Here is a 27715-nt window from a genome sequence, read left to right on the forward strand (position 1 = left end):
AATATCAATACTACGTCGTCCAACACCATGAGGTCTTGGGACCATATTCTGAAATGTTACTGTAAATATGAAGATGATACTGTTAACAAAATACATATATCCTAGTATACAACAGATGCACAAGACTGATGCATTTGCTAAGCTCACAAATGCCACATTAACATTTGTTTTTTTAAACACTGCGAGGAAGTGGATGAGACTCTCCAAGTATTTATTTTACAGCGCCAAGTCTTTGTAATAATTGCTTTCCTTTGGAGAGCAGTCCCTTTTTCTTTTTGGAGGAGTACATGTCCATTGGGGCCCTGATGGGACTGCCGGGCCCCACGGTGGCAGGGCCAGAGCCAGGGATGTGTGGACGCACTGTGGGAGAGGCTGCTCTTCTGGGCTGACCCGATTTGTCCAATGGAACCTAATGGGAGACCCGTAAGGGACAGTTGAGGGTGTTAAAAAGCCAGCCGTCTCTCACACCCCAGTCACTACTCCCCTCCTTCTCTTAAGTCCTTTCTGTCTCAGCAGGGCCACCATAGTTCTGAAGTCTACCTCCCTGGATGATGTCCTGTGCACTCAGGTATAGATATACCCCCCCCCTTCTGTCAGATACAATGAATAATTTTTTTTTAAATGAAACTGCTATAAATAAGCTACAACAACAACACAATTTATGCATGACATTGACTAACTTCCACATTAGTATAAGGTGACATTTCCCAACAATGACTATCAAAGGGTAGTTCCTCTTACATAAACAGATACATTTGTTTTTTGGGACAAGTGGGACATTGATATCACATTCACTTTCCTTCCTCTTAAATATAGATATTTACTGATACAACTGGGTTACAGAGTTACTAGTCACTATTCCTTTTCTGTAATCATGAACTAAAAGGCTCCTTTCAATTGCACTTTGAGAAGATACACGTATGTACTACGTTTGTAGGCCTATGTGCCACATTTGCACATTAGAAAGGATTAAAGCAAGACTAAGCAACTTTTAGAATAAACATACAACTAAGATGCTGTTTAGCCTGCATGCACACTATATCATTTAAAAACTAAGCATTCTGAGGCACTGGACGTGCCAGAAAATATAGAATTGAACTGCACAGCAGCTGCTAATGTTGGCTAGATGGCAATATGTTACGGGCTGTATTAGAGGATGGACTGTGTGGCTTTCCAAGGCTCCTTCAAATGTGGCCAAGATCACTGCTCTGGTTGCAAAGAATAAGATCCTTTTGCCACAAAAAACTACCTATCCCAGAATTCATTGTGGTGGAATGTGTCTACAATATGCACTTAAAACTACACAGCCTAAAAACAGAGGTAAACATCCACTTTAAGTGAACTAAAGTGGACATAAACATGAGGAAGGTTATTATTGGTTTCAAACCCATAATGTGGGCAATTTAAAAGAAATTTTGCTGCAGCCTTACTGGATCTTGTGTAAACATTAAAAACCATTATTAAAAACATATTGCAGATAAATATTGCTGTGTGTTGTGGCAATTAGCAATAGCTTTTTTTGTTGTTCAGCAAAAGTGGCATAGTCTCACTTTAATCCAGTCACTATTAGTTGGTCATTAAACAGTAATCTGGAACTGAGTTGATAATTAAATATAGTTGTATTTTTACATTATGTCTCTGTATATATAGATATATATATCTATATATACAACAAAAACTATCCTAAATAAAAGCAAAAGAAAAAAATTTCTAAAATTTGCATTTTTGGGTTTTTGCATAGATTAGATGCAATAGCATCATAGTGCAGTGACACTAATTTGTAGCAGTACTTCATTTTAATTGAGAATAATTGTGCAATAATGGCCTTTTAGCTTACCATGAGTTACAGCAGGAGACTTATTGCAGGAGACGGACATTGTCATGTACAACACTCAGAGAAACAACTGAAGATACCATACTTCTTGTCTAATGCATTGGCTAGGGTCACTCTGTCCTGACAACAAACAGTATTGAGCATCCTGATAGAAAAATGGGTTCCTAACACTACCTAAAGGAAGGGTCATACAAAGTGTACAGGTTGCATACCAGAAACTAAGGGTACCCATGTCATCTGCATTAGACGAGGGGAGCGTAATCTTGGTATCCTCAGTTGCTCACTTACGTGACGGAAACAGAGCCTTTAAGGTGTGAAATGAACACTCTTCTTCTGTTTTGCCAAGCAGGTGAGGAAAAGAAATAAAAAAAAATATGGTGATGGCATTTCAATAGTTTGCACTATGCCAATGGCAAATTAGAACACAAGAAAAAGAAACATCTGATGACACCTATTCATATTTTTTTTAAACAATTGCATTATTTGTTAAACACAAAAATAACATCACATATTTACATTTAGGTAATAATTACTTCTGAAATTATATTCTCTGATGGCAACATAGGCTAAGTGACCTCTGCGTGCTACTTTACAAGAAAGCAATTTACAAAACAAGGCGTTCAGGAGCAGATACAAAAATTACTACACTAGACTTATCTTTATATAAAATGTTCAAGGATTCATGCATCTGGGCTATATACCATGCTGAGCTAAAGACTACATAGTTCATCTTTCAGTACAACAAAACTATTTACTCTATTAGAAATGATCAAACAGAGAATATATTCATAAAGCATCTGTTTAAATGCTAAATATGCATGTGCAAAAAAGTCTTTTCTGTTTTCGAAGACGTTACATAACAGGTAAAAAGTCACAGGAGCTTCCTTCCATTTTACTTTGATCGAGAATGCTTTATGAATACAATATACCCATGTAATATACAATGCAGACTTCCCCACCACCCCCTCTTTCACAGCAGTAAACATGAAAAATAAAAGTACCTCTGTCAAGTATTAGTCTTAAAAGTGTCTTTTTTCATAGACATCTATTTATTTACAGTGTAATTGCCTAAAGTCAAAAATCCCATTGTATTTGGATCAATGAGACACACACGCACAGACAGAACTAAAAGGAGATAGAGGGAACTGAAAAAGAGCAAATGGATGACAGAGGGCTAGTACTGCAAAGGAGCATGTACCCTTTTGGTCTTTATCCGTGCTGGAGTGTCCTGGGGGTATCGAGATGGTGAGTCTGTTAGAAAAACCTCTACATCATCAGGCACTTCTTCTAGAAAGTTGGAAGGAACAAGTCCCTTGTGTCCGTTGAGCTCGCCCTGTGGAACACACAGATACGGTGAAACTCCCTTTGTTCTCTGCTCCACATGTACAAACAAACTGAAACATACACTGCATGGACCAAAAAAAGTCACGTTATTGGCCCTTTTTTAGCTTTGATTATAACACACATTCACAGTGAGTCCTAGCATTGTTATCTTGAAATATGGACATGCTATCAGGAAAAAAAATCACTGTGTAAATGTGTAAATTCCAATAGCTGTTATGCACTCAACTTGCATTTTTTAGTAAATCATAAGACTGCTCAATTAAACCCATTAAACATACTGATGGTTTCTATCAAATATCTGATGTAGTTTCTTAGTATTAGGCAAACACAACTTCAGACATATCACTATAACTTTTTTAATATCATTGTTTATTTAGTAAAAGAAGAAAGAAGAAAAAAGAAATGAAAAATGTGCTCAATACTAAACCTCTCCCTTCCTGCGTCTATAGGATTTAATTAGTTGAGCTGCAGCAGGTGCTGCTGATCATCAGTCCTTGATGAATTGATCATCAGAAGATGTACAGACTTCTATACACACTGTCAAGCATGGAGGTGTAGAGCGGAGAATGGACCATGAACTCCTTTTCATGGAATGGTCAGAGCCGTGCAAGAGAGTACACAAGCCCCGAGCAGAGAGCGACAGATGGGGGGACGGGACCTGAGACCCGGAAGGAAATGAAAAGCCAACCCTAATAAGGTGTCCTTGAGTTGGTAAAATGGGACTGTGTTCCCATCTGTGGAGGGTGTCGTTGTGGAAAATGCCCACCAGGAGGAAAGGAGATGTCCCTAGCTGACGAGAAAGAGCTGGAGATAATAAGGGCGGGTCTGACCTTTAAAGAGAATGACACCCACAACCAGCCTCACTGGAATGCTAAATATCCTTGGAAGGAATACCCAGCTTCTCTTCCTAACAACCGGAAGGCTGTGGAAGCAACGTTTCTGAGGACAGAGAAACGGCTTATGAAAGACCCCCATGTGAAAAGAGGTCTACAAGAGACAAGTCCACGAGATGATGGCGAGAGAAGCAGCCATTAAGCTCACCAAGGACATGATGGACAGTTGGAAAGGGCCTGTGTGGTGGGTGAGCCATCTAACTGCACCTAATCCACACTTAGTGACTACGCCAGTACGTCTCGTATGGAACAGCAGTCAGGAGTTTGGAGCGGTTAGCATGAACAGCATTTTACTTAAAGGCCCAGACGTCCTTAATCCCATCAGAGCAGTGCTTCTAAGATTCCGAGAGGGTGTGCACGCAGCCATTGGGGATATCACTAAGATGTATAACTCGCTATGGTTGGAGGAGCAAGAGATCCATGTGCATCGATTCTTGTGAAAGGACTCACCAGAGGATGAGATTGAGGACTATGCTATTGTGAGGGTGAACATGGGTGACAAACCGGCGGGATGCATTGCGCAGGTAGCCATGCGTGAAACTGCAAAATTACACCAGTTCTCCCACATGAAAGACGAAAGGATGGTCATTGAGAAGACATGTTGATGAAGATTCTCAGTCATCCAGGTCATCATACGTAGAGAAGATTGAAGCAAGGCGTCTGGACTTGTGGAGTTTTCTAGAAGACGTTTCGCTGCTCATCCAAGCAGCTTCATCAGTTCTAACTGTTTGGTGGGGAAACATGGTTTATATGTGGTTACAGACCTATGTGGGTGGGTCTGGGTAAAAACTTAAAAACTGAAAAAACAATAGCACTAAATGTTTCCATACTTACCTGTGATGTTCTGGCTGACTGGGCCAGGTGTGTCTAACGACTGGCTAACGACTATGAAACTGCCGGAGGGGGACTGGTTGACAGCCCTTTGTTCTTACTGTGAGTATGTGCAAACTTCCTGGGAATGGATGGAATCACTGCATTGTATGTGGTAGAAAGATGATGTCTGAGGCCACCACCTCTGTTAAGGGAAGGTTTTTCCAGCCTAACATAGATGGCTTCCTTGACTCCTCTTTCATACCACCTTTCCTCTCTGTCTAAAATGTGAACAGCTGAGTCTTGTCCTGAGGAGGTGGCTCTCCTGTGCTGAGCCATTCTTCTGTGGAGTGGTTGTTTAGTTTCTCCCACTGGTACTGGTACTAGAGAGATGGTAAGCAAAATCCAGAGAAAGGCTTTTTCGGCAGTCCTAACCAGAGCTCAGATCAAGAAAGCTTCAAACCCAGATGATCCTGGTGGTGAGGCCATGGTGGTTAAGGATAGCGGAGCTTCTGAGTCCTCAGGAAATGGGATGACTTCAGCTTGAGTATCCAACTTACCTTGCCGTATGTCTGAGAGCGATCCAGATCGAGGTTGATAAATTCTGGAAGCGGTGGAATCAGCTAGCAGGTCTGGGCCTCTTCATCCGACAAAAATGGCACGCACCTGACCGGAACGTCATGGCGGGGGACCTAGTATGGTTAACCAGAACGCACTGAGGGGTCGGTTCAGGCTGGGTCGGGTGGTGGAAGCCTGCCCTGACATAAAGGGGGTGGTACGAGATGTGAAGGTGAGGACATGCCAAAGCTGGCCGGTTTTCAGTGGACAGTCCAGGAGAAACCTGGACGTTGAGAGTTGCCCCTCCACCATCCTACACAGGGATGCTAGGAGGCTGGTGGTTTTGCTACCAGTGGAAGAGCAAGAAGAGACTTCCCCACCATGGTGTGTTTAGGCTGGTAAAGGACGGCAAAGGATCCCCACCATGGTGTGTTTCGGTTTTGTGTTTAGTGTTTGTGTTTAGTTATGTTAAGATGTAGCACCTCCTTATATAAATATAAGTGCATAAGCATGGGGTGAAATTCCATATTCACAAGCCTGACATGCTATGGTGGCCTACTTGAATTCCAGGATCAGTAGGCCAAGTGGGAGGTGTATGATTTTCCAGTAGAAAAACTTTATTTCCTAATGTGGGTGTGGGACATTTAAGGTACTGTGTTGTGTGTTTGACTGTAATAGTTGTTCATGACTGTTGGATGTATACATGAATGACGCAACTGCGGAGCATGCGCAGTATCTTTAAGCGAAAGACAAACAAGCAGCATGTTAACAGATCATAGGGCCCCCACAGAGCCCTGATCTCAAAATCTGGAGTCTGTCTAGGATTACATGCAGAGACAAAAGTCAATGAGAGGGCATAAGTTCAGGTAAAAACTAAAGGCATATGTGGTTTGGTGCATTTCTACAAAGGTAATGAAAGAACATCCTCACCTTATATTGTTGTATTGTTCTCACACATAAAAGAAAACTAGGTACTTACATAGTAAAAACCATCTTCATCTATTTCACCAAAAACCGTGATGACATCACCAGCACAGAATGTAAGTTCAGCCTGTAAAAAAAAGGAAAGACTTTGAGCTACTGCGTATTAATTGTTGTTTTACAGCAGTTCAAGTGCAGAAAAACATCAAATCTGGTGGGGTTTGATGAGTTTGAAATGTTGTGCTTCCTTCTCCAAACCAATGTGATGCATCTTAAACAAGAGTATCAGTTCAGTCTCTGCAGATGGACTGTTGCCAACTGTAAATGCATCAAATGTTGTAACTTTGAAGACAGGAGTGCAACACACTGGGCACATCTCTCCTATATGGGAGTATCCAAAAACACACAAACCAAACAGTGCGCATGTACAGTATGTAGGAGAGAGAGGTCGACACAAAAGACCAAACCGAGGAAGGAGGATGCTGGCTCAGGCAATGCATGGGGGAGGGGCTGATTTTCAGGACCACCAAGAACAGAGGGCCGTGGCCTGTAGTCTGAAGCCCACCTCCTCCTTTGCACTCTGACAAACGGGGGAATTTAACACACACAAAGAAGACAGTACCGTACCCTCCTCACCCTCACTCACCTCCTCATTCAGCCTGTTGCCTTCATACTGTGTTGCAGTGCCAATAGAAAGGTGAGAATAAGTGAAACCAGGGGAGGGGGCCAAAATAATAATAACAGTGTGGGACAATGCTTTCCTCTCTCTACCTAACACAGAGTGAACTCCTCCTGCATGTATATGAGTAATTTGACATGTCTCAAGACTTAGACAACATTGATACTACTAGGTCTGGCAAAAACAAACTTTTTTTATATAACTTTTAACATTGCCAGAATGTTTTGTACTTTGACTGTTTTTATGTCTCTTAATGATGATTCAGCCAGATTGTTCAACACAAAGTGGAGCTGTTAGAGGGTTCTACCTCAACATCAACGTTAGGGGAGCTCTCTCGTGGGTCATAGTCGTACAGAGCCACCATCCTCCGCGTCGACATTGGATGCTGACGACCGCTCCGCCTATTTCTTTCTGCAAAGAAGAAAAATCAAAATTCAGAAAATCAGTAATCTGTAGTGAGAATGTAATAAATTGTTTTAATACAATTACTACTCATGTTAGTAACTAGGAAAAAACTTAGTGAAGTAAGTAAGTTAGTAAAGTGACTTTAGTGAAGTTTGGAAATGAAAAGTAAAGAGTGAAAAAGGATGAAGCAGAGAGCAGAAGAGTGTCTCAATGAACACGGACCTCTCTTGGATTTTCTGGACCTGCGATTTATTGAGCGGCCATCTTTGAAACGGTCGCAGTTCACTTAACAGGAAAGCAGAAAAGCACATTTAAGTAGGAAATAGAGGACAGAAGAACAGGTCAGTACAGCATTTGGTTGGCCAGCTACACGCAGAGGTCATAGGAGCAAACAAGAGAAAACATCTCACCTAACTTCTCCACAGGAGTGTTGAGTGGAAGAAAGCCCTGTTTAAGGAGCTGGCCCATCATTTCATCATCCTCTGTTTGGATCTCAGAAACCATATTACAAGGAATTAGGCCCACTCGGTCATGGATCTCCGCTCTGTAGAAACCATCCTTGTCCTTATTCCCAAACACCTGAGCGACAAAAAACAACAAAAAAATGTCATGGGAGGATGCTCAACCAGAAACAAATCTGTTTTTTGGTTTAGACAGCTTTGTCAATTTTTCACCTGTGTGTGTTAGTAGTGACAGTACCTTGATGATCTGGCCCTCCTTGAATGGCAGCTCCTCATCAGCAGCATCAGGGTTTGGAGACATGGACAGGGGGTCATAGTCAAACAGAGCCACAAACACCCGGGTCATCTCCTCCTGGTCCGATTCCTCGTAGTAATCGGGAGATCGTCGTCCCCGGCCGTGTCTGCACCCACCGTAGCCGTCTGAAACATAGAGGAGGCCTCTGCTGCTACTACCAGCCTTAAACAGCCACGCTGGCTGTAGAGGCAATGAAAGCAGAAGATGTCTCTTTGTTAGAGCTGACAGGGGAGAGGGCGATGAGATGCATGTGTGAAAAAGGAGCCAGAGGCTGTATGCGATAAATATAGTTTAAGTTTTAATCGGTTGTGATGAGCAAAAGAAGCTTATACAATATGACTGTTGTACAGCAGGGTTCTTTGTTCACACATCTCTGCTTGCTGCCATGTCAGTTACCAACGATCACAGAACGCAGCACACCACAACACAGCACACAACAAGCAGTTTAGGGGTGGGGGTGGTTGCAAGGGAACGACTGTGCACACCAGGATGAGTAACACTGCACTAAGGTTCATTGCTGTTTCACTGCCTTATCTCACAGAGGCTAATTAACATGCATGGTTTCATGGGAAGGGAGCATTACTACATCAAATGTCATGCTTAGAGACCACATCTGGAAACAATGATCAGCAACAAAAACAACAGAAAGGGGCAAAGGTGGCACGTTCCCACAGGAGATAACACATCAAATGGCCCAGCAGTTCCTGGCCACGCAGATATCAGGGACAGTGAGGGGGAAGGGATGAACCTGATATCAATTCCCCATGCTTCTCATGGATCACCATGTTAAATGTTTCAATGGCAGTCTGAATAATGGCTCAGAAAAATTGCAACTACGAAGTAAAAATGGAAATATGCTTTTTGGAAGATGTAAAATGTGCTTTTAAAGTGTAAAACTGATTTGGATGGCGGCAAAGGTTATGAGAGTGCAACCGTGTGATACCAACAAGGCAATTCATCCAGTAATGTGTCTTTCCTTCTCACTGTATCATAAACAGGGCATGCAAGATTAGCAAAGGAAACTAGCTACTATATTCTAAAAGGAGGAAGAGAAGGAAAAAGAGGAGGGAAAGATTAAGAGACTGGGCTAAATTGCAATGGGGTGGGGTGGGGGGGGCTGCTATATGGAGGGTGAATAGGAAGAGTGGGTGAGTTGGAGTTCCTTGGGATTGAAGGTATAGTACATACAGGGAAGGGATTTTCATTCTCCAGCAACGGGAAGTGGTCAGTCTTGTCCTCCCCCGTCAGCTTTATTCAACTAAGCTGAGCTAAACTAAACAAAGCAGCTAAACTGTCCAGCACAGAACACAGACCACAATGATATCACTGCATGTGTTCAAGAACGACTCTTGGTTCTTTTTTTTAAATTAATGGTGAATTGTCATCTTGGAGAGAAGCTGCACCACATACCATATTGATCCTCTGAGGACATAGATCGCCATATCCTGCGCCGAGCTACACTGCCATAGTAAACATCCTCCTTGACGGGTGAGAGGTTCCCCTCACTCCCCTCACTGTTACTGTCCATGGTGATCTCTACAGAAGACACCAATCACAATGGTCAGAGATCCCCCACACACACACACACATACATACTTCGCTCTGCCCCACGGCCCATTCACTCATGCTTGAGACAGTAGGATGATGAGGTTGCCCTTAAGGTGTGGAGAGGGGTGTACAAGGCAACGGGTTTCACTCTGGAGTCACTGGGTGTAAACAGCAATGCTTATACTGTTGCAGGGAGGTCTGATAGGGTAGTCATGTAACCGTGTTAACCCACAAGTGAACACAGGCATAAAGGGTGTGTCTGAGATAACTTTCCTTCAAAGCTGTGTGTGAACATTTGGCGAATCCAGCTCATGAAGATGGACAGCTACAGGGGTGTGCAAACACCCCACAAAAACGGGTCTATGTGGGTGTTTAAGCTCTATGGGAGGGGGGAATGTACAGCTCAGCTCATATGGGGAAACGCATGGTATAATTAGCACAAACATCAGTGGCCCTGCAGGTGGTGATCCTCATGTGTTGACCTCACTAACCAATGGATGGGATGGGTCGTCGCTGAGGGGGGGTGCCGATGTGAACCGGCCTCCTCCCTGAGTGGTCCACACGATCAGCACTTCCATGTGACGGTGAGTTCCCAATGATCTTTAGAGCACAAAAGAATAAAAACAACAAATAACATGTTAGAACAACAACAAGTCTGCAACGTGAAGACAAGCAAACACTTCCAACAATCCTGTTTAAACAACTAAAAAGCCATAAGAGCAAATGATGTGGCTTCCATTTGTCCTTAGGGAGGCAAAATAATAGTAAAAAAAAAAGAAAACAATAATGAAACCCAAAAAACTATCAAAACAAGTAACTCAAATGAACCCCCAACACAACAACATGACTGGGGTTCAGAGGGGGGTCGGATGTTCAGCTAAAGACCATTTGTTTGCTTTGTTTTGTTCTGTGCATGTCAGCTCCTTGATGAGAAAAGCGAGCAAATGACAGCAGAAGACAAATGATAGATGAAGACAGACTGGATGTGAAGAAGTAGAAGTGAAGGGTTAGTGTGATCAAAAATGAAGATGAGGTTGGATGGGCAAAGCCATTAACACTTCAGCCTGAGGCACTGGCTTATAATAATCAAAACATTTATTAAATGATGTGATGAATACAATTTTGTTTGTTTTGTTTATTTTTTTTCTAAAATGAGCAAAAGCATGTGATGATGCATATGAGTTGAAGGCTACATGAATCCCTGAAGGCTGCTTTTTTTTGTTTTTTTTATAAAAATGGAAGGCAGGAGATGCTAAAATAAAGCCCCAAACACAGGGTGGAGCGCCATGGGCTGCAGCTCTTGAGGGCATGGAGCAATGCATGAACCTGGCAGAGAAGACACGGGCAGGGAAGACAAGGGCAGCACATCCCCATGCCCTGCACAGATTTGCCTCTATATGGAGCATTTCCCTTCAAAGACATGAGAAATCAAAACTTTTGTAAATGGCCTTTAGGTAATTTAAAGCTTTAAAAATCCACCTAACATTCTCAATACAAGCAAAGTAATTCACACAAAAACAAAACATCAAATCAGACCAACCATGAACACATGATAACTTGTCAAGAATGAGAAAAGAAATACCAAATGAAAGCAAGGGGGTTATCAGAACAAAAACAGACAACATTAAGAAAACAGAATGGCTGCAGCTTGCTGATGGAAAGTACAGCAGAAAGTCTGAATCACACACCAGCGCCTGGTCCCGGTTGAGCCTGGACAAAGACTGGGCCCTAGCCTCCCTGTGGGGGCTGTAATAGACCCTGTCCAGCTCGTTCAGCCTGCCCTCGCTTAGGGCCCCTTCCCTGGAGTAGTTTCGTGACCCGACCTCCCGACCAGGGCCAAAGTGCTCCCTGTTTCTAAAGTCACCCGTGTGTACCGACTTGGCTGCAGTCACTGGCATGTCAGAGAACTCCTCCTCCACACTGCACTGGCGGGTGAGAGTTCGTTTACGTCCCATAGCCAGCGCCCGCTTTTCTACTGGCCCTTCACAGTGGATGACACGCACAGGCCCACGCATGGGGCTCCCATGAGCATAGTGCCCTCTATGGCCCCGTCCTAGAGAGCCTTCTTCCTCGCTGCCGCAGTCTAAACCACTGTCAGGACTCTTGGTGTTCTGGCGGTTTGGTCGTCCCAAGATGCGGTCATCTGAGATGTAGCAGTAGCGGCTGTCAGTGAAGCGCGGGGAGGAGCGCTGGCGCTGTAGGCGATATGTCTTGCCCGGACCGGCATGGTTGCGCATGTGAGCATCCTGGGGGTACATCCTCCTCTGAGCGTGCGGTGTACCTGGCCGTCCACCATCTTCAAAACACAGGTGCTGACCCATGATGTCCACGCTGTCTGACTCTTCCTCAGCCACCTCGGGGATGCTGTGGAGACGTTTGCTGCGGAGCGACCTCTGCTTCACCACCTCCCTCTGGAGATCCCAGCAGTCTCTTTCCTCAGCTAAGTCCTGGCGCTTGTAATATGCCTTCATCATGAGCACGAGGCAATGTCCAATAATTTTATCGTTCATTGACAGTCAGTTCAATTCAAAAGGTTCAGTTAGAGTATTTGTGAGGGGTTTTTTGAAAAGTTTTTCGAAGGTTTTAGAACAGGCAGGAAACAACACAGTATGTGAATAGAACAAATAGGGAGGAAAGACAAAATAAAGACAGAATTAGTTATTTGTGGCAATGTAGTAAGACATGCAGTCTCATTCCGTGAGGAGGAAATGGCATGCTCTGAACAGGAATCTGTCAAGGCTCAAAGATGGAGTGAAAACATCCAACATCCATAGATACAAAAAGTAAGTGACAGGCCTACTGCCACAGGTGAGGGATGAAATGAGCAGATGAATCTTTAATAAAGCTATGAATTTATGTGAAGATGAGTGACGAGAAGAATCAACCACTACAGGTACACAACTTCTTTCTATGTGTTCACACAAAACCATAGCAAAAAATGTGGCAATACATACACTTTCCTTCACAATACCAAATGAAAATGTCAATACATAATATTATTACAGACATTTATGGAAGATGTCAACATTGATTTTGATGGTGATGACAATAAGTAGAGGCCTTGTTGGTGTATAAAAGAGTTAATACACCATCGTACACCCCCTCAGAGGAACACCACATTACTGCACAAACAAAAACATGACCCTATTGATTTACTGGCTTCTGCTACAATCCAGAAGACCAGCCAGCCTCTCTCTCTCTTAAATTGTCATCATGATGGCAGTTTGTCTCACGACCACACATCCCCACTGACAGACCAAATGAAGACAGAATCAAGTGACAACAGTAGCTTTAAAAATTAAACACATGACAGACGTAAACAAAAGTGAATATTTCCATTTAAGTACTCACTTAAATGAGATTCCCTTATGCATCTGATATGCCATGACCCTTTGACACAGTACAGCATATTAATATTTACAGTTCAGTTTCATTTTCTAACACTTGACTGTGGTGCAGTGTAAACAGCATCAAAATGCAGTACCAACTCCTCAGTCTTTTTTAGTTTTCTTAGTGCACAGCCTTCCCATCTCACATGCATCTCATACAGCTGTTTGTACACAGCCATTCCTGTGAGCTCAGCTCGGAATGAATAAAGCAGCACTGGTGGGGGTGGAGGTGGAGTAGCAAGGCTGGGATCGGGAGGCTGATTCAGCTTAACGCAAAAGCATGGGAGTTTAGCCGGGCAAAGCCATGATGTGCCTGGTTTTAAGAGCTTGAGAGACATAGCAGGTCGGACCCTTCCCTTCTTCTCTCCTTCTCTAAACCCCTGCTTCTCCTCTCCTTCCTCTGTCCTTCCTCTGGTCACTGCAAACTGAAGGTGAGCAGATAAATATATACCTTGAGAGTGTTGTGAGAGTTGATACTGCGCCTGCGGCCCTCCTCCAGCTGCATCTCAGAGTAAAGATCTTCCTCGTCCTCCTCCATTATGTCGGACAGGTCAGAGCCCCGGCTGCTCTCTGTGTGGTACTCCTCGCTGTGGCTGTAGTGGTGATGATGATGATGCTGAGGGACATAAGACAGAGAACAGTGACACAACATTTTCTAGACAACAAAAGCCACTAACATTGACCTACAAAACCAAAGTCACTTATATTCATCTACAAAATAAAAGCCACTAATATTGATGCTGTATGTAGCTAATAAGTAGCCTAATTGTGATTAGTCATGTATGCAACTGTATCCATTCTCTTCTATAAACAGCAGATGTGCACACTGAATTTCCTTAATGTACCTGTCTGCCCAACTCTGATCCTCTGAGAAATTCATCAACTGAGGCGCCTCTCCTCCTCGCATGAGGAGAGTCATAGCCGTCCTCCTCCTCATCAGAGTTGAGTGGATGCAAGCCGCTCCCTCGCTCGCTAAAGATATTCCTTTTCTCAACCTGAATAGAGGCATTTACATTAAAGAAACGTGTCAACACACCAACTGTCAGTCTTTATGTTGGGATAAAATGCTGTGTAAGTAAATGCTCACGCACCCGGTTGCCCTCAGCAAACACTCTCTGGGCAGCTTCCCTGGCCATGGCCTTGGCGATGGTGTTGGGGATGGGGACTCCCTGAGGCTGCGGTAGGATCCTTTGAGGAGAGGGGGATCGTCGTGGCTGGAAGTGCGGCGGCTCCAGGTTGGGTCCACGCATGGGAGGCAGAGGAGACGGGGAGCGCTCCCAGGGCTGCGCTTGCCGCAGGCCGACCTCATGCTCTTTGGTTTCTGGCTCTCTGGCACTTACTAACAGTTTGGACTTGGACATGGGGTGGCGCTGAAAATGAGACTGGGGCTGAGGCGGAGGGTGGCGGACGGGCTGCGTGTGTGGCTGTGCATGTGGCAATGTGTGGGGCTGCGCTCTGGGAAGAGGCTGCACCTGGGGCTGGGGGTGGTTCGGGGGGTACGTTGATGGGTAAGGAGGGTGGGTTTGTGGGTGTACTGGATGGGGCTGCGAGTGGGACATAGAATGGGGGGCTGGTGTGGTTCTGTGGGAGAGGCGTGGAGACCCCAAGAGATTGTGCGGGATGAGGGCCACAGGTGAGTCCTGGGATTCTCCTTGTGTCGATAACGTCCTTACAATGACTTCCCTGGCCTCCAGACACTGAATCCTGTTTAAGTCCACCGTCACATAGTCTGCTGTGGGGTACAAGACCTCTGCTATCTGCGTTCACAAAGGAACAAGAGTCCTTAGCAAAGGACAGTTTAGAATATCAGCATAATAACACTAACCTCAATGCAAACATACACCAATTGTAGCTTTCATACCTTGGCAATGTTATTTTATTTGGCAAAAATGTGATTGACTGTTTTATTTTTAAGCTGAACATCAGCATTTAATAATTTCTCCAGGAGGTGGCAATAAAGCACTGCTCACAGAAATCAGTGCTGAGAAAAAGCAAAGACTGTCTCTTTAAAGATCTTTATTATAAGAAAGACTCAAGCAAAAAAAGAAAGAAAAAAGAGTACCTTTTGTCCCTTTGTGCACACGGCATAGCCAATCACACTGGCCCCATTAGAGGTTCCTGAAGATGTCAGAGGTGGCGGCTTCCATCTGACCTGCAGGACCCCGGGTGTCTGACCACACTGAACCTGCACCTCCTGGGGAGGGAGCGGAGGCCCTGGAAAGCCCAACACACACACTGGATAAGGAGAAAAAAACACAACTTAACAGTGGCTGGACCATTCCTGCCTATTTTAAAAATACATGTGCTAACACTGATGCTGAGGGCTTCTCCCATTCATTCCAGCTAAACAGCTAAAATTTGTAATAAAATTAAAATACATGCATATCTGCTGGTACAGTATGTGCAACCAGTCATCTGAGGTAAATTATTTATGATGTTCCAATGCATCCGTTTGTAGTATTTTGTTGACTAAATAAATGGTATACATCTCATTCATATGCACATCAGGCACATTAGTTTGCCAACACAGAGCCGTCACTGTATGTACAGCAATATCCTGTTGCCAGATTCTTGCTGACAATTTTCCATAGAGCATCAGAAAAACACAGTTTGCTATTTCCACAATCTGTCAGCGCTGCCTGCATACTAAACAACAAACCCATCTGTGCAGTGCTGCCGCTCACCTGCAGTCACACAGCAAGCAGGAGAGCGCAGATGCAGTCAGCAGTATCTCAAAACCGGAACATGCAGCTGTGCCGAGTGTGTCCGAGCATCTACACTGGAACATTCTTAATCACATCTCTGCACTGACTGTCAGCTGGAAGAGTGGCAGCGGCTGTTTGGAGTTTTTATTTGCTCTTGTCATTTTTTAAACTACCCCTGTCATAAACAACAAGATCCTCTAAGAAGTGCAATGAGTGGATTCACTTTTATTTAGCTAGACAAACAGTAAACACTGATTACCAGTTGGTGGCACATGTGACAAAACAAGCAAACAAAGAAAAAAGAATAAATATGTTGGGCATTGATATGTATCATGATGGGCTAATGAAGATGCTTGTTTGAAGAACACATGCTGAGTGTGAAAGCCTAATGTAGTGCTCCCAGACGTCGTCCTACTTATTGACAACATTCGTCTACCACCAATACCAAGACTATTTCGGACGCCTCTAATTAACATGTTCAATAGATAGACCATTTAATGAACTCTCAACATGTGGGCTTGTCAGCTGCCAACAGAAAATGTCAATTCAAACCTCACACTCTTTCCTTTTTCATTACATGACTGCATCATTTTTCTGTTAGCTCAACTGCTTTCATAGGCAATAAGTGTTCATCTTCTCACCCTGAGCACTTCAAAAGCAAGAATATGTAACCATATTTAATTTGCACCCACATTATATTGCACCTATACATTTAGCAATGCAGTTGGCTGCGGGGGAAGAAGAAGAAGAAGAAAAAAGAATCACTGTTCATTTTCTTTCCTGCAGAAAGAAAGGCTGTGAGATTCAAGTAAATTCTGGCAACTGTAAGCAACAATGAGTCTCATGGGAGAAGAAATCCCAGAGATCTATGCTTACTATTTACACTAATTTGGCTGCGAGTGACTTTTTTTTCTTTTTTTTTAGTGTTATGCAGCTCTTTTTCAGAGAATGCTTCTTCAATGATTTCTCTTTTTTCTGTCATGCATGTGTCTTATTACACAAGCACACGCACAAATCCTTAAGGGCAATCTAAGAAGTGGCTGGGGAGAGATAAAAAAAATAACTACAATGTTTGTCAGGTTTGTAAATGTAATGGACTTGAAGCCTGTGGCTGAGTAATGGATTCCTGTACTGGATGTAAATTATTAGTGAAATTAGTGAAGACCAGAGAGCTGTCAGGAGCAGGCACAACAACAAGGGTTGTCTTTGATCATAAATATACATTTCACACAAAAGTCGCTGCAGCCTATCTCTGGCAACCCTTGATGGGTTGCCAGTCTATTGCAGGGCCCCACAAAGACAACAGTAACACCCACACCTATGGCCAATTTAGAATCCTTATCATCTTTTGAGCTCTATTATAATGATTTAACAGAAGCTAATAAGGGGAATTATCAAGCCTTAAATGCTATTAACTAAATGTTGCTTTGTTCACACTCAGACTTCAGACACTGCTCACAGTCCTGCCACCTGCAGAAGTTCTCGGACGACTCTGCCATTGTGGGCTGTACCAGCAGAGGTCGGGGGGCAGAGTACATGAGTGTGGTGGACAGCTTTGTGGAGTGGTACAAACAAAACCAACTACAGCTGAATGTCACAAAGACAAAAGAGCTGGTGGTGGACTTCAGGAAGCACCAGACACTCCCAAACCTGGTCCGCATCAAAGGTACCAATGTGGACATTGTGGACAGCTACAAATACCTGGGTGTCCACATTGACCACAAACTGGACTGGTCCATAAACGCAGAGGCAATATACAAGAAGGGAAAGAGTCAGGTCCTTTAATGTCCATGCTGCAGATGTTTTACCACTCGGTGGTCTCCAGCATCATCTTCTACGTGCTGGGGCAGCAGGATGAAGACGGCCAACACCAACAGACTCAACATGCTTATTAGGAAGGCTGGCTCGGTACTGGGAGTCTGTGGTGGAGGTGACGGAGAGGAGGATACTGAGGAAACTCCTCAGTATTCGTAACAACGCGTCTCACCCCCTGCATGACACACTGCTGTCCTACAGGAGCACATTCAGCGGTAGACTGAGTCTACCGAGGAGCAGCACACACAGCAGGAGCAGCACACACAGCAGCACACACAGCAGCAGCACCTTCCTGCCAGTGGCCATCAGACTGTATAACTCCTCCCCTTTCTGTAGGGAGAGGAGCTAGATGATCATGTCATGCATCACTGTCATTCCCTCCACTGGTCTATATTTGTATCCATGCATTCATATATTGTGCTCATACTGTACTCTGATTTGGATTTTAATGACACTTATACTCTGTACGTAACTGCATTTCCAGAGGGAAATTCGTTACGGCTGCTGCACAAGCAGTGTCATACAAGCAAGGCGCGCCGCTAGGGTGAAGTGTCTTGCACAACAGTGTTGTTGGGATCGAACCACCAACCTTCCGGTTATTGGACAACCCTGCTATCCCACTGCGCCACTGTTGTCCCCACTGTTGATACCCTCTCGCACAAGAATTTCCTTCGGGATTGATAAAGTTTTATCTTATCTCTTTTCTTATCATCTCCACATAGTAACTATCACTATCCACTATCCACTATCCACTATCCACTATCACAGTATTAATGCTATGGGTCTCCACCAAGGACTCCATGAGACTGAGGGCGGACCAACCAACCAACACACTGACATTGGCATCCCTAGAGCCATGCTAGCACCGCTAAAAATATCCCAGTAGGTCTAATAGTGGCAATACAAGCAGAATAAAAGCTCCGCATTGCTGTGCTTCAAAGAACTAATAAATGAAATGTTTTAGAGGCTGACCTGCAGGCTGGGTGCAGAACTCCACAGATATTTCCCTCTTCTCCCTTTGATCCATGGGAAGCTGCCAAGGCACCTGATGTGGCTGCGCGACAACCTTCACCTTGTAAACTGTCATCGGCTTCAAGTTGAAAAACTTGTACTTATAACCCCCAGCCTTGACCATGTCATACTCTGCACCATTGAGGAAGATGGTGTGACTGTAGTTGCTATTGCTGGGCATCCAAGAGAGCTCAGCCGAGACCTGTGTGATGCTGTCCACCCGCAGGTAATATGGTGCCACCACCACGTCCTTCCCCACGAGGAGAGTGCACCGGAGCTCGTCCGATGGGCCCCGGTCAGTGATGCTCTGCACTGTGATACGATAGGTGTTTGTGGCCAGATTGAGCTTTTCAATAAGAGACTTTGTCCTGCCCCCGTAGGGGACACTCATGCGAACCTCTTTATCCACCAAGACATTGTAGCCACTGATGGAGCCCCAGCCTGGAGGGACCACTGGTGGATCCCAACCAATAATAACGCTCTTGGCCAGTTGTTTGATCAGGTTGATGCGGCGGGGATAAGGCACAATGTCTTCACCAACCTCGTCAATGCTGACATCCAAGGTTCCTGTTCCATTGCTGGAGGATCCCAGGAGGTCCATACCCAAACTGCTGGTGCTTAGACAGTCTAGTTTACTGTCAGACAGCAGCCTGCTTATGCCTGTTCTTGTTACTGTGCCGACCCCCAGTCTCTGAGGCCCCAGGCTACTGTGGTTGAGGTAGCCAGATTCCTTAGCCACTGTTTCCCGATGTTGGATCGAGGGTGTATCCTCGTCTTGGACAAAATCCACAAAATTGGATGGGACAAGTCCCCGTTGTCCATCCAGCAGCTCTCCTGAGAAACCAAAAGGAGATTGTTGGTACTGATGTGTCATGGTGAAGTACAAAAGATGAAACAATAAATAAAAGGTCAGACCTTCATAAAAGCCATCCTCATCCATTGTTCCGTAAACATAGAGGTACTTTCCTGCCACCAGGGGGAGCTCTGCCTCAGGATGCTCATTAGGCCCATCATAAGGGTTGTAACTATAATGAAAAGAAATAATGAATATGTCACACAACTTTAGTTCTATAGTTTTGTTGTCCAAAAAGCTGCAAAGAAAACTTTGCTTTGAACATACAAACCTTGTTTTTTTTTCTATTGTTTTCTGTGCTTTTTATATGAAAATAAATATGACCGAGCTAAGGGGAACGTGGGCTGAGAATTCTGGCTCTGTTTCTCACATCTGAGCATTGGGGATTCCAATTATTTTTGTGCTGACAGGTAATTTCTTTAGAGATAGAAACACTGAATCATCTTTAAGACTACAGCCTAAAGCTCTCTGAAAGGAAGTAAATAGTTTCAACAAGCTTTGTCCATGACTTGTACTGTATACACTGAACACACAATTCCACTTACTGTAAAAGATTTTTGACCAGCTCTTAATTATCATGCACTTCTTGCAGTGTTGTCTGAAGGTCTCAAATAAAAGCTCCTTTTACCCTGAAAAGGTATTAAGAGGACTTAAAATACACTATATGGACTAAAGTGGACATCATGTGTTCGCTCGTCCCCATTTCTCTGGCACCATGTTCACCCCATTAAACATTTGTAAAGCCTGGTAAAGGGTGATGAGGACATATGTTGGGTGGCCTTGACATCGGAACAGGCAAGTTTTCCACACTTTTTGTGCTATGTTAAAACTGGATGCCAAAACACACACAAAATGATGATATAAATCCTCATTATATGATTTAATTAGCATATGAATAGACATTTGGAACCTTAAAACCGTAACATTTTTCACTGGCTTGTCTGTAAAATGTCCAAAATACACTGATTGATTGATCATAAATAATCAATCAATAATGCAAACAATCCTCAGGTGCAGATTTAGTAGAATGCAGCATTAAGATTTCCACCTGTACAACTAAAATTAAAGCTGCATTCAAGATTCAAAGATTCAAAGCGTTTATTGTCATATGCACTGGTTTCCCTGTACAATGAAATTCTTACTTTGCTGCTCACACTGAATGCCATAAAGGTATATTATATCTGTTTATTTTTGGTCACATGGTGCACACATACCTGTACCGAGCGATACACAGACGGACCTTTCCCGTGTACCGTGGTTTGGACCTGGTAGTTGCACTGAGCTTGTCCATCTACAAAATAAACATTTTACATAAAAATAACATGTTATATAAAGATGCACAGAGGCAAAATGAAAGAGCTACAATAATTTCTGTAAAGCTTGTGTGTATTTTGATCAATCCCAAATAGCCTGCAACTAGAAGGCCTACGGCACCCCTGCTGTGTGGATGTTCTCTTGTTCAGGACAATTACTTAGATTAAAATAAATGGGCATTGCCCAAAAACTGTCTAAGGATAGACAGAGCTGTTTAAAGATAAAAGAAGTATGAGTTTTATGGACAGCAGTAAGTTTGATTTTGACAGCACAGTGCCACAAAGCATAATTTTTCTGTTGCAATCACACCTCATAACTTTGGAGGCACACAGTTTTAGTTTGGATCTTGAATGCAGAAATGTGTAAAGCTATGCATGCTACAGTATTTAGATATACAGAGACACTTTCAGATACCTCAGAGAGGAAAGCCCGAGCTGGACTGCTGGCTCGGCCACGACTGAGGAATGTCGGCTTGACAGAGAGGAGCTCGGGCTTGTCTCCACTGATCTGGAGTGGTCGAATAAACTCGGATATCAAAGATCTGCTTGTTGGAGCCTCATGGCCTGTGGTACAAACACAATGTTTCATCAGATCACAGTATAGCAGAACAAGAAGAATAGTCTCAACTCAAAGTGCTTACTGCAGACTGCAGAGTAATGCAAATGTGTTAGTTCTTTACTGTTTTAGCAGAGTTTAACTCTAGAACATTTATTATATAGAACCCTCTTTTAATTCTGTTCTTGTATAAAAACAAAATCATCAGCCCTCCACCGCCGCGCTCGGCCCTGCAGACATTGTGACGAGAATTCCACTTTGGTCTCATCTGTCCATAGGACATTGTTCCACAAGTGTTGTTCTTTGTTCAGATGCAGTTTAGTGAACCTTAGCCATGCTGCCATGTGCTTTTTAGACAGAAGAGTATGTCTCCTGGTAACCCTTCAAACAAACTGTACTGTTCAGTCTTCTTGTAATTGTGCTGTCATGGACATTTACATTTAACATGCTCAGTGAGGCAGTGTGCAAGTAAGACAATGTAAGCAAAAAAATAAATTAACTACAAACCTTTCTCTATGGGGGCAGCCAGTCCATTAAGGAGCTGTGACAATGATTTGTTGGGAGACCCTGGAGATTCACATACAGTTAGGGGTTCAGTGCTGAGGATGTCAAACTTTCCAGCCTGCAGCCGGAACTTCTCCAGCTCTTTTGAGAGGAGGTTGAACTGCTCACTCTGATTCCGACATTTTTCCTCCAGCTCACGCACTTTGGCCTGATAATGGTGAGGTGTGTTTGGGGGGGTTTGGGGGGAGTCATCGAGAAAGGAGTGACAGGCAGAATGAGGAAGAGGGGAAACAGGATGGGAGAGCAATACAAAAAGAAAAACTTAAAACACAATAGTATGAACATGAAGCTTAAGTAAACACATTTACAGTAGGTACTCATACTGTCTCTAGTGTCCACACACAGATAGAAAACAGACTGTAAAACCTCTGACATGGATCAGTCATTACAGAGAAAAACTTCTTGAAATGACTTCTCTTTACTACTGACAGTACAGTATACATATCACATGCACAGCTACAGTACAGTAATGCTATAAATAAATAAAAAAAACAACAAGACAAAATAAATAAAACTCTGGTTTTAAGGCAGTATCCGAACTGTCTCAGAGGGCAAGGCTGATGATATTCTATCATTTTTCTTATTGTCAATAATACCTCAAAAAGAATTTCATTTTACAATCTTGGTGGAGCAGTCAATCCCAAACAAATATCTGCAGCTGAAAATATTTCCCAGCTCATAAAAACATAAGTATATGTTTGGTTATGTTCTGTAATCTACTTAATATTGTTTGTAGTGCTGATTTTGTGGTATTTTACCAATAAGAAAAATATGAAATGACACCGTCCATATACGTTAAGAGCAGAAAACATCATTCCACACACTAACACTGACAAACTCCACGTCGTTGTTTGGGCAGGTACAATGGAAATTCCAGGTGCTTGAGCACAATGTGTCAGCAGTCACTTTTCAGTCTGACAACAATCTCAAGCTGACACACTGAAGCTATCGTGGAATTTTTTAAGCACTGCCCAACACGCAGCAGCAGCACCTTCTGCCTCGGTACTTTCTGCTGGTATTAAGACACTGAGTCCATTTCATGCAGGCAGGTTGCTGCTGGATAGAACATGCTGATAGCACACTGACAACAAAGGTAATCCTGTGTTTAGAAGTAGAAATAGTTCAAGTATGAATTATTAGTTTTTTTAGCATCATACAGTTCTCAGCTGTATGGCAAGGAGACAGTTTTTAAACACATGCTGGATAACATACATGCAACGCTACAAAGAAAAAGGATCACATTCTTCACTGTCTGGCAATGTGTCCACTGATAAATACAATCTTTTACACTCAGGAAGAAAGAAAAATATGTACCGTAAGTGTTTCTATTTCTAATTAAATATGATGTATTTGCTGTGTGATTTTGTTTGTTTATTCACATATAAACATACTGTTCACACATGTCTTGTTTTCTAAAGTTACACTTGTGTGCCATATGCTGATGGGCTTTGATTATGTGGAATTGAGGTCGGTGAGTGAGGCCCCAGGCATTTATATTTAATTGAAGTTGATCCGTAATTCTGTAACTGAATTTTGTGATTGAAGTCTTTTCATCAATTGTTAAATGAGAGTGGCTGAATTTTTCTTTATGATCAAGTCAGAAAACCCTCCAGTTTGTGCTCTCAGTCATGTTTCAGTCTCGCAAGAAGTCCTCCGCTTGTGAATCTGTTTTTGAGTGGGTAGTCTGAAGCAGCTCAGAACTGCTATGAAAACCAGAAAAAAGCAATGACCCCCACATTCTATCACTTCATAACTGATGTATGTTTTATGTTACCGTTTGGCATAATCATGTTTTGCTTCTAAATTCAAGGCTGAGACCTTGATGAATGTGTAAAGTGGTGTTACATCACTTCCTGGGCCAGGTAAACATGGGGGCAGTGCACTCCTGTTAACTACACTAGTCGCAAAGGTGTAAAAAAATATATCAAGTAAATAAATAAAAGCAATTCTGAAATACCTGCATGCTGTCCAAGTGGTTCTGTATAAGCATAAACACACATCCATACAATGAAAAGAGATGTAGGAAAGAAATTAAGCACAATGTGATCACTCATACAAATCTTGAAGCACAATCTGTCTGACACACACGCATCCATCACCTCATTAGAATACAAAGGTAATATTTTGTTAAAGTATTGTAAAAAGCAAACAGCCCATATTTTAGAAGTCGATAAGAGCAGGAAGTGGGGTCATGAGGAACAGGAAATGTAAACATGTACATTGGGGCTGATTAGTCCAATATCCTTGTGCAGCAACCACAAAAACACACATCTCCCCCCCAACCCCAGAGTCCAGACGCTCACCTCTAACAGATGGACAGCACCTTCATGTTCCTTTTTAGCCTCAACCTGAGCCTGGGAAACACAGGGTGCAGTTCACTTTCATTGCAGATTATATGGCAGTTTAGTTTCAGTTTTAAACACCAATGAAGGCATCTTCTCGTTCATTGGTGCTCAGGGTGAAAAGCCTATGAGACCTGCAACTCTCTTTATAACACCACTTTCACCTTTTCGATTTTATGTTTCTTTAAAGTCTGTTTGTCAAACAGTGAGTTATGCAACAACAAACACTGATCCACATGCAAGACAGGTGTAACATAATTGATGAAGCACTGGCTTAAAAAAATTTGCCTTAGTCTCTCTAAACCTGGGGCCTCAAACTGCAAGTCCAGGAGCCAGGTTTAACACAGGAACAACAGGAGAAACCCTACCCACTAAGCCGAAAAAGGTATGATATGAAAGCAACAACATATATGCAAGAAGTTGCAACATTAATGCAAAAGCCTTCAAAATAGTCACAATGGATGTTGATGAAACTGGTGGATTCCTCAATCTTCTGCCTACACAGTGAATGAGGATCAGAAATGTTGTGTGTTTGATATAAGCAAGAAAAGTGCTGCTCTTTAGCTTACAATTAGTGCAGCTGCTATTTGTCACAAATAAACAATGCTGATAATTGCCTTTATATTTTTATATTCTGTCATCTAACGTGCTATTATGGAGCTAACTGTAGCAACATTAGCATTCGCTAGTGTAAGTATAGAGAGGCAGTACAATAAGACGACATTTATGACAGTTTCATCAACATCCCTTCTGGGCCTAACTTCCGCTGTGACTAAATTCCATTGTCAGGATTTAGCATTTGTGTTGTAGTTGTTTCATTTGCATCGCCTTACTGTACTCACAGGTCTTTGCAGACCTACAAGAAGAGCTGGCCTGTAGCTGAGACAGTTCTGAGAAAGGTTAGCTACAGCCTACATATTGCAGGAGTCTGGCATCTGGGTAGTTTCAGTTTGAGACCCCTCATCTGCCTAAACTGACAGTGTAACAGTGTAACAGGCAGTGTAATAAAAGGTTCAAACCATGCACATCATAATAGGTGTCATTTTTCTTATGGGAGGAAGTAACATCTGTTGGGAAAAAAATAAGTGTTCCACATCAATATGAGAGCATCTGTGGACTTTACAATTTCATAAATCTACTTTGCAGGCAATTAATTTGGGAGAATACAGAGAGCAGCCAGTGTCTGAAGGAAGATAAGGCAGTAATGAGCTTCTGTTAATGAGGGAAAAAAAGCTGAGAACGCCTGCCTGTGAAAGGCTGACTGTGAAGATAGAACGCTGCAGCAGCAATAGCAGCAACTCTGGGGCACAAACACTGTTTCTAGAGAAGGCATTGGTGACAATTCCTGTCACGTTCACACTATCAGCAATCTCAGCCTTTGCTGTGTTTGCTTTGACATTACAGTCAGCTCCAGTGCACCGAAGACGAAGCCAGACCAACAAATGGCCTGGGTTGTTCTTTTTTTTTAAAGCAACCCATTAAATGTGTCATATCTACTTTGGGTACTGAATGTCTGATTTATAACAATAGGAGCGCTCTAGAAATGTTGCGCTGGAAAAGGCAGCTGAAGGATGGGGTTAACAGGGTGCTCTACAGCAGTAGTGCTGCTAATAAAAATGTTGTGAGAGGTGAGCTCAGTCTATGGTGAAAAACTGTGCTCTCTATTACACAATTGACTTTCACCTTTGTTGTACATTGATGTTCAAACAAAAAGCTCTTTGACCCATGACACAGGCAAATAACTGGGCAAACAAGAAAGCCCAGCCCCTCATTGTGCTGTGTGTGTGTGTTATATGCGACCTAAGTTCTCTTACCTTCTGAAGAAGGTCAATCTCCTGCTGTTTTGCATTGAGTACAGCCAAGGCCTGCTCATGCTCCAACTCTAGCTGCTGCCTCCGCTCCGCAGCCTCGCGCATATGCTGTCCGCAAGGGGTGTAGGGATGGAGAGCCGGAGGGGAAAATTGTGGGGGAGGGAGGGCATAGAAAGGGCTGCTGTTAGTGGAACTAAAATCCAATGGCACTGATTCAACACAAAAATGCATCTCCAGTCTTCGACAACACAGGTGTTACATGTGCACACATCACACACACAGAGGCTGATTAACAGTGTACTGCCCTTTAAAACCCTTAAAAAAAACAAAAAGACACAAATTATGTCACAGCCAGTGCCATGTGAGGACATGTTCATGTCAAATGATCTGCCGAAAAAACTCAGATCAAATTTTGCACAAAAAGTGCTTATGGATGAGGACCAGAGATGCTTTACTGTGTGAATTAACAAAAATTCAATCAACAATCAGGTTTGCTGCCCCCTTTAGGTAACACAATGCCTGCTGGAAGTCTGAGACATTTACAAAGCTGTCCTCAGTGATGTGTTTACATGATCAATACAGGGTTTAATGTTACATGAAAAGGGTGAGCAAACTCTGTAGCGTGCTCACTTGTCTGTGGTCATCCATAACAACAAAAGAAGCCATACAATACAAGGGACTGAATGCTAGGCTCTTTAAAAACACAGTATGCCTGTGTCATCCAGTCACATCACTGCTCCCACTATGTGTGAATATTTGCGACACTGTAAGGTGAAAGAAGCAAATGACACTTTCATGCCAGTAAGAATTAAGGTTTAAGATAGGTAATGTCATCAAACTTGTAGGTGACATTATCATCATTAAGGGTAAGGGTGACCCGGTCTCTCTATCTCCTCCTCTTCCCCCTCCCATTATCATAAAGCCAAACTCTTTGTCCTGCCTCATGCATAAATCACATTCCACAGTGCTGTGGTCTTATAGCCACGTGACCATTCGTATGTCTGGTAAGCAGCCCACAGATAAAGGGAGCAATAAGCACAGCCACTGAGGTGGACAGAAAGCATTCAGAATGGGACTGAACAGGGCTGCTCCCCAACAGATGGACATAGCAGTGATACCTTATAAATCTAGCAGGGGGGGAAGAGGGTACAGGGGGAAAGGAAGGGAGGGACACATCAGGTAGGGGGAGGACAACATGAACGGGTGAAAGAGGAAAGGAAAGAGGGTAGACTGCTCCAAGCTTCTACTCTTTCACAGCTCCTGGTCAGACCTCCCAACACGACACTGGAAGGCAACAGACATGTCGAGGACATTAGACAGTATAGCGGAACATAACCAGATGGAGGCAGTGTAGCACAGGTAGGAGAAAGGGTTAAGGGATAGGCTCCATAAAATACCTTAATAAGCATCCCAGGATAGGTGGACCACTAGAACTAGAAATGCACACAGGTTTGACAAATAGTGTCTGCCCTTGGAGCCAGCTTCCTCACCTTGAGCACCTGCTCTAGGTTCTCCAGTTTGCCTTGGAGCTGGTTCCTCTCCCACAGGGCTAAGTCTCTCTCCTGCGTCACAGCACCAAGGATTTCTTTGAGCTGGGCATACTCAGCT

General features: G+C 43.3%; 1 protein-coding gene across 1 annotated transcript; it reads right to left on the minus strand.

Moving 5' to 3' along the window:
* On the minus strand, positions 1-27715 carry rimbp2b (RIMS binding protein 2b). The gene is made up of 22 exons (XM_028414096.1): positions 27598-27715; positions 26111-26215; positions 24258-24308; positions 21898-22102; positions 21250-21398; positions 20736-20812; positions 19584-19693; positions 19367-19502; positions 18630-19318; positions 15200-15351; positions 14709-14894; positions 14229-14549; positions 13983-14132; positions 13589-13753; positions 10240-10348; positions 9611-9736; positions 8144-8325; positions 7855-8023; positions 7347-7450; positions 6419-6490; positions 3033-3167; positions 1-409 (listed from the first exon to the last, which is right to left on the minus strand). Exons 2-22 carry the CDS (start codon positions 26210-26212, stop codon positions 212-214), a joined length of 3588 nt encoding a protein of 1195 aa, XP_028269897.1. The 5' UTR covers positions 26213-26215; positions 27598-27715; the 3' UTR covers positions 1-211.

This window comes from Parambassis ranga, chromosome 9 (genome assembly GCF_900634625.1).
Source record: "Parambassis ranga chromosome 9, fParRan2.1, whole genome shotgun sequence".
NCBI classification, from domain to species: Eukaryota; Metazoa; Chordata; class Actinopteri; family Ambassidae; genus Parambassis; species Parambassis ranga.

Bases quoted from the DNA above. Each gene is read 5' to 3' on its own strand.
- rimbp2b (XM_028414096.1), bottom strand. From the start codon at position 26,212: ATGCGCGAGGCTGCGGAGCGGAGGCAGCAGCTAGAGTTGGAGCATGAG. The intron at 21,399-21,897 runs GTTTGTAGTTAA...TTTGTACCACAG, and splicing joins GGCTGCCCCCATAGAGAAAG to GCCATGAGGCTCCAACAAGC. The intron at 3,168-6,418 runs GTAAGTACCTAG...TGTGTTCCACAG, and splicing joins ATGAAGATGGTTTTTACTAT to GGCGAGCTCAACGGACACAA.